Source organism: Acomys minous, assembly GCF_964271855.1.
Source record: "Acomys minous genome assembly, chromosome: 2".
Classification (NCBI taxonomy): domain Eukaryota; kingdom Metazoa; phylum Chordata; class Mammalia; order Rodentia; family Muridae; genus Acomys; species Acomys minous.
The window spans coordinates 139,928,498-139,946,449 of NC_140484.1; the positions used below are offsets into that span (position 1 = coordinate 139,928,498).

The window sequence follows — 17,952 nt, forward strand, 5'->3', positions numbered from 1 at the left end:
TACATTATTTTGTGTGTGTAGGGCATGCATGGCACAGTGTGAGTGTGGAAGTCTGAGCACAATTTGCAGGAGTCAGTTCTCTCCCACCTGTCTATGGAAGGGATTGAACGTGAGTCCTCAGCGTCCTGGGAAGCCAGTGCACGCACATTTTATTGGCCCTTATACTATATTTTGATACAAAAAAATTGTTTTGTTTTGTTTTTGTTTGTTGGAGACAGGGTTTCTCTGTGTAGCCTTGGCTGTCCTGACTCGCTTTGTAGACCGGGCTGTCCTTGAACTCATAGCGAGCCACCTGCCTCAGCCTCCCGAGTGGTGGGATTAAAAGGCCTGCGCCACCACGACTGGCTGATACAAAATTTTTAAAAATTAAAATTCTATAATTTATTATCATTGTGTGTAATCTCAAGATTACAGGCATATGCCCCAAACATATTTCTGAATTAGCTTTTTTTTTTTTTTTTTTTTTTTTAAGGAATGTGCTACCACTGCCTGGCTTCTAAATTAATTAGTTTTTTTTTTTTTTTCTGAGGCAGGGTCTCAAGTATCCCAGGCTGACCTCAGGCTCACTGTATCTGAGGATGACCTCTTCCTGCTTCTCTGTGCAAAGATGCTGGGATTATAGGCATGTGTCACCATGCAGGCTCAGGCAGTGCTGGGGCTGGAACCCAGGGCTTCCTGCATGCTCACAAGCGCTCCACCAACTGAGCTACAGCCTTAGGGTTTGGGGTTTGTTTGTTTTTTTTAATGTGTTTGAATGCGTTGTCTGTAAATATGTTATGAACACTGCATGCATTCTTGGTGACCATGGAGGTCAGAGGAGGCCATCTGATCTCTTGAAACTGGAGTTGCTTATGATTGGGAGCCATTATGTGGGTGCTGGGAACTGAACCTGGGTCCTCTGCGAGGACAAGTGCTCCCTACCACTGAGCCGCTTCGTCAGTCCCTCTACCTTAGTTTTGACTGCAGCATCTTCGGCTAGTACTACACTGAGTAAAAGTGGCAACGGCAGGCAGCCTTGCCTTGGTCCCAACTTTAAAGAAAACGTTCTGGTTTTTACACCATCAGTTGAGATGTTTGCTGTAGGTCTGCCTGGTTTAGACTGAGGGTCTGATGAAAATGTCATTCTTGTCTGCAAAAGCCCAAAACACCTCAGTCAGCACACTGTTCTATACCCCTTCCCTTTCGCGGTTCACATTTTATTTTTTAATTTATCTTTGCTGCTGCTTTCCTTCCATCCTTCTGCATGTGTAGGTCGCTCCCTCTTACAGCGTTGTCCTTCATCCCTGCAGCCAGCTGCGACCTCTCACGAACTCTCAAGGCTCAGCCTTCACCTCTGATAAGTTTCTGCTGACTGCTCTGATTGCTGTCCTTAGCGGGCTGAGCTGGCCGCGCAGGTTTCCTTTCAAGTGTTTACTGTGACATACACCTGGCCTTGGTCTCAGGGGACGACCATTAGACTGAAACTTTGCCTAGAACACCAGGCAACGCCCAGCCGGTCTTTGGTGGTCAGGCCTGCTGCACACTCCTCGTCTTTAAAGGCGAGACTTAGCTACTTCTCTATCTTGTATGAAACAGCCAATCCCAAGGCCTTAGGGGCTCATGTACTTGTAGAAGCTGTGTATTTGTTTGTTACCAGAACAGTTATGCCAGACTTGGGAGGTTGAGGCTGGAAGATCACTACAAGCTTGAGGCCACTCTGGGCTATGAGTAATAGCTAGCCAGGGTGATGCAATAAGACCAAACAGGCAGCCGGGTATGGTGGCGCACGCCTTTAATCCCAGCACTCAGGAGGCAGAGGCAGGCAGATCTCTGTGAGTTCGAGGCCAGCCTGGTCTACAAAGCGAGTCTAGGACAGCCAGGACTACACAGGGAAACCCTATCTCAAAAAACCAAAAAAAGAAAGAAAGAAAGAAAAAAAAAGACCAAACAAACAGATAACAACAATAGCAACAAAAACTACAACCTAGAAATCAAAGAAAACAAACTTCTCTGTAAATGTTTCTATTTCCTCAGATGAAGGGATGAACGACAGCTGTACAGCTGGGGCTGAGCCCAGAGCATTTCTTTCTCTGTTCTAGCTACCCCTAGGCTAGCTCTGGAAGCTTCTAATCTCCGTACGATCTAATCTCCTGTAAACCTAGACCTTGAAGGCTTAAGCATCCAGCCACTGTCTGCTAACCTAGGCGTAGAACGTTTCCAGCTTTTGAGACTTATCGCTGTAAGCCTCAGCCTTTCTAGCTTTTCAGACTCTTGCCGCCCGATTCACCTCAGCTGTTCTGGCTTAATCTCCTCTCCAAGCTGACGGATGCCATCTGGCTTCTGACTGAATTGCTCCGCTTGGAAAAACTGCCTCTGAACTCGACAAACTGAACTGAACTGACTGCACAATTTGAACATAATGGAAGGGAATTGAATGGAACTGCAACTGCACTCAACTAAACTGCACTTGGGCTGGACGTGGTGGCGCACACCTGTAATCCCAGCACTCGGGAGGAGGCAGAGGTAGGCGGATCGCTGTGAGTTCAAGGCTGGCCTGGTCTACAAAGCGAGTCCAGGACAGCCAAGGTTAACACAGAGAGACCCTGTCTTGAAAAACCAAAATCATCATCATCATCAACTAAACTGCACTGAACTCAATCTCTTGCTCTCTCTCTCTCTCTCTCTCTCTCTCTCTCTCTCTCTCTCTCTCTCTCTCTGCAATGCTCTTAAGTAGCTACTCCTCCATGTCTGCTCTCGTGAGAATTGGGTGGATCCTATCTCTGACTTATTCTGTCAACTCTTTCTCTGATTCATCGCTTTATCTGCCCCTTAATTAGATGTCATTGTTCGGGATTAAAGGTGTATTCTAAGGGTATGTCTGTATTCCCAGCCAGAGCACTTAAAGGTGTGTGGAGTGTCTGCATTCTAGCCAGGTCACATTAGACCTGGAAGGTCTTTGGATATGCTCCCTTACCAGAGCAGCCATGTTGTTGAATTAAAATTCCTCTACACTCCTCTATTATTTCAGTCTCCCGTTTTTCTCCTCTGTCATTCTGCCCCCTCCCACTTAGATGGTGTCTTGCTTTCACAGCTGCTTGGTTTGAGGAAAGAGCTAGCTCTATAGATAGCCTTAAGCTCTTCAGTCCTCTTGCCTTGGCTTTCTAAGTGCTAAGATTAAAGATGGGCCTCGCCATCTGAATGGGCTCAATTGCCCCATGGTTGCCTGTGAAGACCAGAGAACAACTTTGAGAGTTGGTTGTCTCTACCATGTGGGATCCTGGAGTTGAACTCAGAACCTTGGGCTTGACGGCAGGCTCTTTCACTGATGAGCCACCTCAATGGCCCAGCTGCTACTATCTTAATAATCCACTTACCATAAGTAACCCTAGGAGGCAGAGGGACATTATTTTCAGCTGTTGAGTAGCCTATTGCCTCACTTGGCTTGGCTCTGAGGACAACGGGACAGGCCGAGTTCCCTGAGGCATATCTTAAATCCGAGACTGGCTTCTTGTGAACCTTCCTCTAGAACCAGAAGTTTCTTTGCTTCCCTAGGAAAGTTGTGGGTTAATGGCAGGATGAGGATGTTATCAGCTGAGGATCCCAGGGGCAGGGGCAGGGGCAGGGGCAGGATGTCACTCCACTTCTGCCAACTTCTGTCAAAGACATTCAGCATTTCTGTTTCCGGCTGCTAGATTGTGCCCACTGATTACAGGGTGTTTCAGGCCTTTTGGAGGAGATAAGCATTTCTATAGCGCTAACCAACAGGCCTGGTGCTCCTGCTTTCTTGGGCTTTGATGTCAATCCCTCCACTTTCCCCTCTCGCCTGTGTCCTGTTCGTCATTTGCTCTGCCCTGGTGACACTGGCTCTCACGTGGGTTTCTCGTTAAGCCACCCTCTTTTCGGACAGCTTTTCTGTTTAGAAGGCTGGTCTCCCATCCTTGGCCCAGTTAACTACAGCTCATGCTTTGCTGTTCAAACTCATTGTCAAGTCCTTGTCTCCAACGTAGCTTAGGGCAATGCTTCCACGGAAGCTCTTTAAAAAGTTCATGTGGCTTCTTTCATATGATGGGTTCTTGTTGACTCAGAAACAACGCTCGAGGTAAGGGTCCAGGAAGAATGACTGAGGTAAACATAATCCTGGTGGGAGTCAGGATTTGGGCTTGCCCTAAAATAACATAGAAATCCATTAGGCTGTTGTAAAGTACACATGACATTTCTCACAAGGATGAGTTTTATGGCCTACAAGTATGGCACAAGATTTTATGGGGAAAGGGCCTGGGATAAACAAAATATTCTGGATGATATGGGCAGAGCCTGGCTCAACAGGTAGCAAAGTGTCACCAGGTAGTAAACTCTACTTCCTCCAGCATTCTAGGAGAAATGGTCATATGTCTTTTCCCTTTGATTAGATCAACCGTGTGTTTCACTTTTCCTGGCTTCTCCAGTGCTTATCTGGGCGCACAAGGACTTTTTTGCCTTCTATAAATAAAAATCTTAAAAACGAAACCAGAAACACTCCCCTCAGTTCAAAATTCTCTGTAGCGCTTTTTGTTTGTTTGTTTTTTGTTTTTTTGGCTTTTTTGAGACAGGGTTTCTCTTGTAATCTTGGCTGTCCTACACTCCCTTTGTAGACCAGGCTGGCCTTGAACTCACAGCGACCCGCCTGCCTCTGCCTCCTGAGTGCTGGGATTAAAGGTGTGCGCCACCACGCCCGCCCGGCACTCCGTAGCATTTGATGACTATGGAGGCACTCAGTCATCAGAAAGTTCTTGAATTAGCTTTTCATCCCTTCCCACGTTGCTGCGTTCACAGGTCACAGGACAGCTACTTTTTCTTTTCTCAAAAAACAACCACCCTCCCCCCCCCCCACTGTCCCCAAACACAAACAAACCCCAACTCTGCCTGGTGATCCCTGTCCCCAGCTTCCTTCGAGCTCTGCTATAGAAAGCTGTTTAAGTGTTGTGTGAAAAGGGAGGCCCTTCCTTCCAAGGAGGGGAGGGGAGGGGAAGAGCCTGAGCAGGCCAAGACACAGTCTTCCGTGGGGGGAGGGGGCAGAAGGAAACATCATTTTGGAAACATCCTGTCACCACTGCTGAGTTATCTAATGCAATTTAATCACCCGACCCCACACAGTGGCAAAACCCAGTCATCGTCTAGTGGCTCAGAAGCCTGGGCAGGACAGTGGCTGCCCTTGCCTTCCCAGAGTCTGAGGATTCACCTGGGTTGGCTCAGAGGGCCCGAGATGGCAGGGACAGCTCTCCTGTAGTCGCGTCTCGGACTTCTAAGCCGTCTTTCCTCACACATGTGGTATCTGGTCTGGTGTGCCTGAGCTATCTGGGGCTAGGCTCCATGGTGCCTTTCTGTGTGACTTAGTTTTGTCACAGAGCATGACCACATGGCTCTGAGAGGGACAGCCCAGCGTGAGAACTCTAAGAGATATGGACGTGTTGGTTGCTGGAACCAAATGACCAGTGAGCAACAACTTAACTCAGGAAGGATTTATTTTGGCTTGTGGGTGTAATTGCGTTGTGGCAGGAAGGGGACGGTGCAGCGACAGGAGGAGGGCGTCTGTGGGCCTGCTCACATCTTGGTGGACCAGGGAGCCAACAGAGGGACTAGGTGTGGTAGCAATAAGGAGAAAAGTAACTAGTATAATACAAGTCAAAGTTCCCAGCTGCTAGCCAAAGGCCAACGGTATAAATAGAGCTTGTATTGCCTTTATTTAGTGTGTGCATGTGCCCATGTGTCTGTGAGCATGAATGAAAGTTGGAGGCTAGCCCAAGTGGGAGTTGGAGGCTAGCCCGTGGGGGATTCGCTCCCTCTACTGTATGGATCCTGGAATTGAGCTCAAGGTGTCAAGGTTGGCAGCAAGCACCTTTACCTGTTGAGACGTCTCACCGCCCCTGTTGATAGGTCTTTCTAGGGGCTGGAGAGGTGGTTCAGTTGTTAAGCGTCCTTGCTGCTCTTGCGGAAGATTAGATCTTGTTTCCTAGTATTCATGCTGTGTAGCTCACACTGCCTGTAACTCCAGCTGCGGGGAATGCAGCCCGTGGCTTCCATGGCTACTTGCACAAACATGCATGTATCCCCTCCCCACATAACATAATTAAAAGTATTAAAAAGTAGACTTTTCATGGATAGCTGTGAGTTCGAGGCCAGCCTTGTTTACAAAGTGAGTTCAGGACAGCCAAGACAACACAGAGAAACCCTGTCTCAAAAAACAAAAAACAAACAAACAAACAACAACAAAAAAGTAGATTTTTCAGTTTGGCGGTGGTAGTACATCCTTTTAATCCTAGCACTTGGGAGGCAGCTCTCTATGAGTTGGAGGCCAGCCTGGTCTACAGAGTGAGTACCAGGACAGCCAGGGCTACACTGAGAAACCCCGTCTGGGGGGAGCAGGGACAGGAAGAAGGAAATGACATGAGACACGTAGTAGTCATTTGTCCGTAGAAATTCTGAAACTCATCCAGACTCATTTCTAGTTCTTTGATTGATGTCCAGTCTCACTGCAGGAGATTCTTGGGCCTGTTGCAACTACCTTTAGATTATTAAAAAGACCATCTCCAAGGAGACAGTCTGTGTTTGCAAATTTACTGCTTTCTTAGCCTGCCCAACCTCCTCCATTAAATATTAGGTACCCTGGGGCCTCTTTTTACTTTGAACCATCTCTGTTTTGTTTGTTTGTTTGTTTTGTTTTGAGACAGAGTTTCTCTGTGTAGCCTTGGCTGCCCTAGACTCGCTTTGTAGACCAGGTTGGCCTCGAGCTCACAGCGATCCACCTGCCTCTGCCTCCAGAGTGCTGGGATTAAAGGTGTGCGCCACCACTGCCCAGCCAGAGGTTTGTTTTCTAAATAGAAGAGTGCTGTTCAGTCTTAGACCTGTGCTCTGTGCTGAGACTAATCAGAGACTGTTTTTACGCAGAGGCTGTGCTTTCCTTGAAGTGGGCTGGATCCAGCCTTTACTGTTTGTCATTTCCTGCTTTCTGAGTCCTTTGTTACGCTGGCAAAAACTAAGGACTGCAGGCAGCTTTATTTCTGAACATGGAAAATTTTGGCTTATTCTTTTTCATGTGTATGTGCTGTGTGTGTGCCTGTGCGTGTGTTGGCCAGAGGCTGATTCCAGCTGTCTTTCTTTTTCTTTTGTATAATTTAATTTTATTTCCTGTGCATTGGTGTGAGGGTGTCAGGTCCCCTGGAAACGGAGTTGCAGGCAGTTGTGAGCTGCCAGGTGGGTGTTGGGGTCCTCTAGAAGAGCAGCCAGTGCCCTTCCCCTCCCCCCCACACCCAGACAGGGTTTCTCTGTGTAACAGCTCTGGCTGTCCTGGAGCTCCCTTATTAGTTCAGGCTGGTCTCAAACCCACGGAGATCTGCCCGCCTCTGCCTCCCAAGTGCTGGGATTAGAGGTGTGCACTACCACTGCCAGGGGCAGCCACTGCTCTTAACCACTGAACCATCACCCCAGCCCCGCTGCCTTCTTGATCACTCTCCACTTTATTTCCTGAGGCAGGGTCACTCACTGAACCTGGAGCTGACTTGACTCGTCCTGAATGTGGGCACAGTAGGTGGGCTGCTCATCTGCTTGGCTTTTATGTGGGTGCTAAAATTTCAACACTAGTCTACACGATTTTACCCACTATACCTATGCTTTATCTCCAGCTCCAATTATTAGCTTCTTTTTGTATTCTCTATGTACATTCTGCTTGAAAACTGCAGCATTCCTTTCCTTCTTTTTGAAGACAGGGAGTGACTATGTTCATAGAGGGGTGAGAGGTGCACACAAGTAGGCTTGGCTGAACAATTCTTTGTGTAGCTTAACTTTTCTTTTTCTTTTTCTTTTTCTTTTTGAGAGATGATCTCAGGAATCCAGGGTCACTTTGACCTCAACCTATGTCACTGAGAATGGCTTTGAACTCCTCATCTCTCTCTCTCTCAGCCACTGGCTGTTTGCTCATAACCCTTAGTGTCCCTTAGCCTGTAGAATGTGTGTGACTCTGATCTCTGCCTTCTGTTTGCATGGTGCTATTCCCATGTGCATTCTTGTGCCCAAATTTCTCCTTTTTATGAGGACACCAGTCATACTGGATCAGAATTATCTCTAGAAAGGCCCTGTCTCCAAATACTCTTCTTTTTCTGAAGTACTAGGGGTTAGGGCTTCAACATAGGAATTTTGGGGAAGTCACTGATGTTGGGGTTCAGACCTGGGACTAGCGGCTGAGGTGCATATTTAACACACCAAAGTAGACCTGGCCTCCAGGATCTCCCAGCATCCTTCAGTCCCTACCTGTTGGAGTGTGTCTGGCATACCCCGCTCTCCACTCTGAACTTCCCAGCCCAGGCGCCGGGCTTCCCTGTACAATCCAGGCGTTTTGGTTCCCTCTCTCTCTATCTGCGTTTGCTCTCTCCCTGCCTGAGTGCTTATGCTCTTCCTCTTCCTCTTCCTCTTCCTCCCTGCAGTGACTTCTCTGGTCTTGTTCCTTGGGACCAGTGAACCGGCCCAAGAGCTGCACCCAACAGACCTGCCTCTATGTTTTAATCTGACTTGGCTCATTTTGTCAGAGGAAAAAAACCTATTAACTGGTACCAACTTTATTTACTCTTTCTTTCCCTTAATTTCTTCTCCCTAACCCCCCATGCCACGTTTTGAGGTAGGGTCTCTCTAATATGGTTCAGACAAGCCTTGAACTCACTATATAAGCTCAAGTTATCCCTGAACTTGGTGGTCTTCTCATTTCAGTCTCCTGAGTGCTAGAGTTTAAGATGTGTTCCGTATGAGGCTTGGCCAGTGGCTCAGGGGCTAAGAGTGTGGGATGTGCCTGCAGGTGATCTGAATTTGGTTTCCAGGACGATGTTGGGCAGCTTACAAACTGCCTATACCTCCAGCATCAGGGAGACAAGATGCCCTCATATGGCCTCCTTGTACACCTGCATACACAAAGCATGCACACCACACACACACACACACACACACACACACACACACACACGTATAAAGAAAAAATGTTTTTCCGGAGGAGGCCAGGTGTGGTGGTGTATACTTTTAATTTTACCCAGAGGCAGAGACGGGCAAAAGGGTTATGATTTGGAGGCCTGCCAGGCCCTTGTTTGCATAGGTAGTTTCCCCCTAGCTAAAGCTATATAGTTAAACAGGGGTCGGGGCAGGAGATGAATGTTAGGGAACTGAATTGTAGTTTGGCGAAATTGTCATAGGATAAAATGATTATATGAGCCAAGTATCAACAATTGTCTCATATTGTGATAGTGCTTTTCATTTAAGCCTTTTTTTTTTTTTTTGGAGACAAGATTTCTCTGTGTAGCCTTGGCTGTCTTGGACTCACTTTGTAGAGCAGGCTGGCCTAGAACTCACAGCAATCTACCTGCTTCTGTCTCCCCGCAGTGCTGGGATTACAGGTGTGTGCCACCACATCTGACTGCCTCATATTATTTTATTTTATTTTTTCAAATATCATTTTTTATTAATTCATTCATATTACATCTCAATTGTTATCCCATCCCTTGTATCCTCCCACTCTTCCCTCCCTCCTGCTTTCCCCCTACTCCCCCTCCCCTATGACTGTGACTGGGGGAGGACCTCCTCCCCCTGTATATGCTCATAGGGTATCAAGTCTCTTCTTGGTAGCCTGCTATCCTTCCTCCGAGGGCCACCAAACTACTAACTTTCATACTATTTTAAAAGCAAGGAAACGAAACTTCATATTTATTCATAAGTGATAGAATAGGAAAGCCAGGAGTCTGCCCTCATCTGTGTAGTAACCAGCTATCTTCCAAACTAAGCCCAAATGACTCATGCCTACTGTCTTTATTTTTTTTAAAAAGATTTATTTATTTATTATTATGTATACAGTGCTGTGCCTGCATGTACACCTGCAGGCCGGAAGAGAGCATTGGATCACATTATAGATGGTGGCGAACCACCATGTGGTTGTTGGGAATTGAACTCATGACCTCTGGAAGAGCAGTCAGCACCTTGAACCTCTGAGCCATCTCTCCAGCCCCTTTATTTATTTATTTTTAGTAGCTTTACTCCACATTACGTAGGATGGACTTGAGTGATCAGTGAAACACTGAGTAACTGATGATGAGGGGCCTTTGGGCTGTTTACACAAAGACGTTGCAGGAGCAACGTGTTGTGGTTCTTATTTGTAACATCAGCAAATGAGCGAACCAACCAACCGTCTCACCTAAAAGAAAAAGGGATGAGGATTATAGAAGAAGTAGGAACTTGGAAGTGCAGAATAGTCTAGAAAAAAGGGCTTTGAAATATGCTTAGTGCTTCTAGATTCTGAGAGAAAATAGCATCTTGTGGTTAAACCAAACCTTCAGAACTAGGATTTCTCCTTCTCCTTCTTCTTCTTCCTCCTCTTCCTCCTCCTTCTCCTTCTCCTCTTCCTTCTCCTTTTCCTCTTTTTTCTTTTTACCCTGAGGCAAAGTTTGCTCTGTAGCCCTAGAACATACTGTGCAGACCAGAGTGGCGTTAATGTGCAGCCAGCCTTCTCCCACTTCCTGAGCGCAGGTGTGCATTGCTGTGCCTGGCTTAGGGTTCCTTTTTAGTCACTAGTTAGGGCAAGCTGAGTTGGTATTAAATAAATTAGAGGTTAAACCATGTGTTTTTGCTGACTGACAACTTGGGCTGGAGTTGCAGAAGTTAAACAATAGAAACCAGGTTCTAGGAGGGCAAGAAAAATCCTCCAGTGGTAAGAAGATGGGGTGGCACCCTCAAGGCTGTCGAAGTGACGGGAAGGTGACATCATGGCCTCTTTGTTTTTGTTCCTACCTTTAGCTCTATGAGATGCCCTTCAGCCTTAAACTCATTGATTCAGCTTATTCCTTTTTTCAGCTCTTTCTAAATCTATTTACTCCCCTGCTCCCTTTAAAATAAGACAGATGTGGATATCAAGGAAGTTTATTCATTAATTTATTTATAGGCAGGGTTTCATTGAGTCTTGGCTGGCCTTGAACTCCATATGTAGCTAAGGATGACCTTGGGCTTCTGATTTCCAAGAGCTGGGATTACAGGTATCCCCACCATGCCTGGCTTAACACTTATGTTGTACTAGGAATCCAAGCCAAGGCTTGTACAATCTAGGCCAAAGTTCTCTCCCAACTGAGCTAAGAATCTTGTGTGTGTGTGTGTGTGTGTGTGTGTGTGTGTGTGTGTGTCCTTGGCTGTCTTGGAATTGGGACTAAATGCATGTATCACCACACCTGGCAAGAATCTCTTGCCTTTGACTTTTGATAGTTACCCTTTCCATATGTCTAAGTTGGGTTTAGCACTGGACAGAAGAGACACTGTGAGTGCTATAGTGACCAGATTTAAGCTACACAGTCATTGTCACTGCCCCAGACAGAGGAAGAGCCTTCTGGAACATCTCGTATCCCATGCTTATTTTATTTGTGGGGAATTTGAAGCCAGCAGAGTTCAAAAGACCAGTGGTAAGAGATGTAAATTAAACAGCTACGGTCACGGGGGCACTTCTCTAGGTCTGGGTAGGTCCTTTTAAATGGGTCACCGTTCCTGTTAGTAAAGAGATTTGCTAGGGTTGATGGAGATTTCCACCCACGCAAGCACAGTCCACCAGTGACTGTATTACCACCTCCATGAAACCCTGCCTAAGATGTGCACTGATTCTCAGCAGCTGGGGTTAGAAAGAGAGGTTGCTGGGCGTATCAACTTTTAAAAACACATTTATTTAGTGTGTATGTGTGTGGGCAGAGACAACCTGCAGTTCAGGAGTTTGAACTCAAAAGTCGCTAGGTTTGGCTGCAAGAGCCTTTATCCACCGAGCTATCTTTTCAGTCCACCACTGACTTCTTAACTTTCCTTAAAACTTTTTTTCAGGGGCTGGAGAGATTAGTGGTTAAGAGCACTGCCTGTTCTTCCAAAGGACCCCGGTTCAATTCCCAGCACCCACAGGGCAGCTCACAACTGTCTGTAACTCCAAGTTCTGACACCCTCACACCAACACCCATAAGTTAAATAAATAAAAAATATTAAAAAAAAAACAAAACTTTTTTTCAGCTGAGCCTGATGGCACATTCCTTTATTTATTTTATTTTTTTATTTTTTATTTTTGTTTTTTGAGACAGGGAAACTCCTTTAATTCCAGCACTCAGGAATCAGAGGCAGGTGAATCACTGTGAGTTTGAGGCCAGCCTGGTCTACAAAGTGAGTCCAGGACAGTCCAGGGTTTGATACACAAAGAAACCCTGTCTCAACCCCCCCCCACACACAAACCAACAAAGAAACAAGCAACACACACACACACACACACACACACACACACACACACACACACACACACTCACACACACACACACACAGCCTAAACCAAAACAACAAAAACTTGTTGCTGCGCCTCCCAAAGGCCACTAGAGAGATTCATCAATGCACCTTCGCAAAGTGCATGAACCAACTTTTCTCAGAGAGTCCCTTTTGTTTCTGTCCCCTTCTTCGTCCTTCCAGATTTGGGGCAGAGCATTCCAGGCTCTTTCTGGGCATTTTTTGGAGTCTTGTCTGGCCTCATTAGACTGACTCCAGCAAGGCTCCTATAATAACTGCAGGACTCCTGCAGAGGCTGATCACTCCCATCTCGCGTGTTCCTCGGGATGAGGCGGGCTAATTTTTCTGGGGGGGCACACGCGAGCTTTGAAAACGGCCTGGGTTGGAGTGGAAACCCACTAGAGGGGTCTTGGCGTGATGTTTACCTCCCCACACTGGACAGAGGAGGGCATCTCAGGGGCTGGCTGGTAGTACGGAGGGGCGGGACCAGAGGGGGCGTGCCCTCGGGGAGGGCGGGGGAGGGCGGGACCCGCAGCGGTCAGGTGACAGCACGGCGGGCAGCGTAGTCTCTGGAGATCCTTGCTGGAGGCAGAGGCGGTGAAGTGCGGACTGGGCGGGCCAGCTTCGCTGGGGCAGCGCGGCCGTGGCCATGGGGGGCTTGAAAGACGAACTACTCAAAGCCATCTGGCACGCCTTCACCGCGCTGGACCTGGACCGCAGCGGCAAGGTCTCCAAGTCGCAACTCAAGGTGAGCCCCCTGCCGGCGCTTCCCGCGGGGGGGGGGGCGGCGGGGAACGGTGTCCTCGGGGAGGGGTGTTTGGGAATGTGGCGGGGCGGCGGTCCTCTCTCTTCTTTCTGGCCTCCGTGCGGTGCGCGGGGGCGGGCGCGCTCCTCCAACTCCTGCGACTGCCGAGCTTTGCTGTAATGGGAGCCCCGGGACCTGCAGAGTGTCCCCTTGAGACGGGGTGTTGGGGGAGCCCCGGGATCCTCAGCCTCGCCTCGGGGACGCGGAGCAGAGCCTCCCTGCCCGATGTGCGCAGAGGAGCGCGTGCCAAGCTGCCCGGATCTTTCTGGCTCCCTGCAAAGGCCATTGCTTTTTGCTGAGTTCTCGTTAGGGCCGCCCGGAGACCCCAGAGTATGAGGTACGCATAAAGGGACACTTGTAAGTTGAGTAAACCCCAAAGTGGCACCCAGCCAGCAGGAGTTGGCAGCTTCTTGAAAAGTCTGAAATATAGAAACGGACAAGAAGAGCCATTCACAGGCATTTTTCAAATATACGCTTTTGGGATCTGAATGACTGGTTTTCTTAGCCTCTTTTGGGAAGAGGTTTCCGAAGATTGGGTTTGCTTTGTGCATTTTATGCAGTAAATGAGGAAGTTCCTTTCAGAAGTGGCTTTTATGCCAGAAGGATTTGGCGTTCTCACTTGTTTTCCTTTTGATCTTATTCATTAAATCATAGTTTAGAAGAGCTGATGAAAATTAGCCATATACTTTTACTTTTACAAATTAATATATAGGGGCCCCGAGGGATGGATGGCTCAGTAGAGCGACTTTGAGAGGACCATAATTCCTAGGGGACTAGATAGAATTCTGTTCCCAGGACCCACATGGGACAGCTCACAATTGCCTATAACTCCAGCTCCAGGGGATGCCTCTTGCGTCTGTGGGCGGGAGCATACACGTTTTCACAGGCACACATGTAATTTTAAAACGTTAATAATAGCCTTTTGGGGGTGGTGGTGGTGGTGGTGTCGAGACAGGGTTTCTCTGTAGCCCGGCTTGTCCTGGACTTACTTTGTAAACCAGGCTGGTCTCCATCCGCCTGCTTCTGCCTCCCGAGTCCTAGGATTACAGGGTGCACCAACATGCCCCCACTCAGCCCAATTTTTTTGATGTACAGTTTAATGAATTCTAGCACATGTAGGAAGTCACATCACTAACTAGGATTTCATCAGTTCCGTGCCACAAAGCTTTGTCATATAACCTCATCTCCAACAGGTGGTAACCACTGATCTCTTCTAGTTTTTTTCTTTTTCTTTTTCTTTTTTGGTTTTTCGAGACAGGGTTTCTCTGTTTAGCCTTGGCTGTCCCGGGCTCGCTGTGTAGACCAGCCTGGCCTCGAACTCACAGCGATACTCTGCCTCTGCCTCCTGAGTGTTGGGATTAAAGGCGCGCGCCACCACTCTGGGCCCTAGTTTTCCTTTTTCTACAATGTGATATAAATGGGATTTTCTGAAACTGGTTTCCTTTTCTCAGATGACTGCTTTAGAAATTAACATATCTGTGTATATTTTTATTGCTAGGCTATTACATTGTATAGGTGAGCAATAGTTATCCAATCACCCTTTAAAATTAGTGTTATTTGTGGTTAGGAATAGAGAGCCTTGTTTTGACTTTTATCTACTATTATAATTTTTAGGTAGTGTGTAGCTGGGTCTTGTTTGAACTATTTTGATATGTGTCTTAGAGTATTTAGGCCATTTACATTTAAAGTAATGATTGATATTGTTAGATTTAGGGTTGCCGTTTTATGGTTTGGCGTCTCTTCTTTTGTTCCGTATACTTAGAATTATTATTTTGCCACTTTAAGGAGAATGTATAAACCTTTTGCCATGTGACACCTGTTACCTTTCCTGTTGTGTCCTGTAGCTGTTGTGCTTATTACTCTATATACATTGAAAAACACGAATATTATTATTATTTTTCTTAAAACTTTTTTAAAAACTTTGTTTATTTATTTAATGTGTGAGAGTGCTTTATCTGCAGAAGAGGGCATCAGATCACATTATAGATGGTTGTTGGTATTATTAGCAGCAGCCTAGGCAGGAAGTGTAAAATGTCAGTTCATAGCTGTCAACCATGTGTTGGTAGCACATCTGTAGAGTTGTATTTGGCCTCTCCTGTGTCAGCGTAAGAGACTTTGGATTAGTCCAGCGTACACACCCTGCCAGTGTTTTTGGAACTGAAAATATTTTCATTTAAATTTCTTCTTGGTGTTTGACTCCATTTCATTGGGGGAATAGTAGTGCTTTGGAATTAATGTATTTATGTATAAGTTGCCTGCTAACTTAATAAAAGGTTAGTAGTTTTTGGCTGCTATGACTCTTTTTTCTTGCATTGCAGTTGGAACCCAGTTTACTAGGTGATCACTCTACCCTGAGCTATACCTCTAGTCCTATTTTTACTTTATAAAAAAATGTGTATCTGTGTATGCACGTGCTCTTTCTTAATTTTTACAAATATTTCTTTTTATGTGCATTGATCTTTTACCTATATGTCTATCTGTGCGAGGATGCCAGATCCTCTGGAACTGGAGTTTCAGACAGCTGTGAGCCGCCGTGTAGGTGCTGGGAACTGAACCCGGGTCCTCTGGAAGAACAGCCAGTGCTCTCAACCACTGAGCCATCTCTCCAGCCCCTGCATGTGTCCTTGTGTGTGTGGGTGCACATGGGTACATGGTAGTTGTGGAGGACAGAGGAGAGCCTCAGGCGCCATCTTTAGGAATGCCATGTGTCTCCCTCAGACAAGGCCTCTCCTGGGCTTGAGTTTACCAATTAGACTAGAGTGGTTGGGTGTTGAGCCCAGGGAGTCTTCTTGTCTCCCCCTTCCCAGCACTGAAATTACAGCGTCGTGTTGGGTATTTTCACATAGGTGTTAGGGATTGAATTCAGGTCTCCAAACACTTTACACACACACACACACACACACACACACACACACACACACACCATACTTAATTACCACTTACCCCCCTTCCCTTTTTGTAGTATTGGAAATTGAACCCAGGGCTTACTGAATTCTAAGCATATATTTCCATATATAAAAAATATGAAAAAAAATGTATTTTATGTTTTTGACAGAATATTTTTTTGTTTTATTTGTTTTTGGATTTTTTTTTCAAGCCAGGGGGTCTCTGTGTAACCTTGGCTGCCCTTTGTAGACCGGGCTCGCCTGAACTCACAGCCGTCTACCTCCCCGAGTGCTGGGATTAAAGGCAAGCACCACCACGCCCGGTCTTGGCAGCATCTTTCTATGTAGCTCTGAGTGGGCTAGAACTTGCTGTGTAGACCAGGCAGGCTTCAAACTTACAGCAGCCCTCCTGCCTTCCCCTTTCAGGTACTGAGATTACAGATGGAAACCATCTGCATGCTTGGTTTATTTATTTTTTTTTCTGGGATATGGTTTCTCTTTGTGTAGCCCTGGCTTTCCTGGTACTCGCTCTGTAGACCAGGAGGGCCTCAAACTCACACTTTATCTTTTTTACTTGTTTATTAATTTAATTTATGTTTGTTTATAATGCACATGCACACAAGCATGTGTGTGCTATGACGTGTGGAGTTCAGTGAACAACTTGGAGGAGTCAATTTTTCCTTCTACCATGTGGACTCTGGAGACTGAACTCGGGTCAGACTTGGCAGCAAATGCCTTTACCCACTGGGCCATTTTGCTGGTTTACCTTTTAATTTATTTTTTAATTAAAAAATTAGTATTAATTTTTTATTATTTTTAATTACGCGTATGTGCATATGCCTTTGTGCGGGTGTGTGCACATGCCTAAGGAGGCCAGGGACATCAAATCTCCTGGAATTGGAGTTACAGGTAGTTGTGAGTGGGTGTTGGGAACCACACTCTGATCCTCTGTAAGATCAACATATGCTCTTAACTGCAGTCATCTTTCTAGCCCTTATTTTATTTTTTGAGACAGGTATATTTACCCCATATGTGTGTAGTGCCCTCAGTGGCCAGAAGAGGGCGTGGGGATCCCTGGGACTTGAGTTACAGATGATGGTGAGCTATCATTGTGGGCACTGGAAATCAAACCTGGGTCCTCTGGAAGAATAGCCCTTTACCAGTGCTTTTAGCTGCTGAGCCGTCTCTCAGCCCACCTTTATAACTAAGACTTTTCTTTTACACTTGTGTATGTGTATGTGTGTGATATTTGTGTGAAATACGAAGCATGCGAGCCATGGTTGTGTCTGTGGTGTTCAGAGACAACTTTCAGGAGTGCTTGGCTCCATCTTGCTGGCCTGCTTTCATAACTTTTGGCACAGACGGATGCGTTCAGTAATGCAGAATGGATGCTTCGTGTGTTGGGCACAGTTCCCAGGGCAGGGAATATGGTTGTGAGACACGAGGGAAGAAGAGATAGATAAGAGCCTTTGCTAAATTTAAATTTAAAGTAATTGAATTTAATTACAAGGATGAAATTTTTAGAAGACACCTCTTTACTCCTCCTCTCTGCCCCTGCTCATGTAGACTTACATAATTGCCCTATCCTAAAAAGACAAGAGGTCCAGCTGGGAATGGCAGCCCAGACTTGTAATCCCGACACTCGAGAGTCTGAGCAGTTACATTACTACAAGTGTGAGATAGTCTTGGCTTTATAGTGGAGCCGAAGCCACACAGCAAGACTGTTTGAAAAAACAAACCCCAGAAGGGCCAGTGAGACGGCTGATCTGGTAAATGTACTCGCTCCACACTTGACAATCTGAGGTTGATCCCTGGGGCCCACATGGTGGAAGGAGAGAACTGACCGCTCCTGTTGTCCACTGACCTCTACGTGCATGCAGTGGCCAGGTGTATATGGCATGATGTGTAGTGGTAAAGACAGGAAACACAACACCAGTGGACAGAAGATACTCAGTTTGAAACTTAAAATCCGAAGAAAAATTT

At 46.5% G+C, this 17,952-nt stretch overlaps 1 protein-coding gene across 2 annotated transcripts in view; it reads left to right on the plus strand.

The window, feature by feature from the left end:
* Window positions 1-2,362: 2,362 nt before the first annotated feature.
* Window positions 2,363-17,952, plus strand: part of SWAP70 (switching B cell complex subunit SWAP70) — a 74,322-nt gene continuing 58,732 nt past the window's right edge. Inside the window, exon 1 of one of the 2 annotated variants that reach the window (XM_084772520.1) lies at window positions 2,363-2,502. Coding sequence is in view for 1 of the 2 variants with exons in the window: in XM_084772519.1 (XP_084628645.1) it covers window positions 12,929-13,027 (99 nt within the window). In the remaining variant the exon portion in view is untranslated. Of the gene's footprint in view, window positions 2,503-12,824; window positions 13,028-17,952 lie in introns of those variants that run through there. The other variant, XM_084772519.1, reaches the window with a different exon arrangement.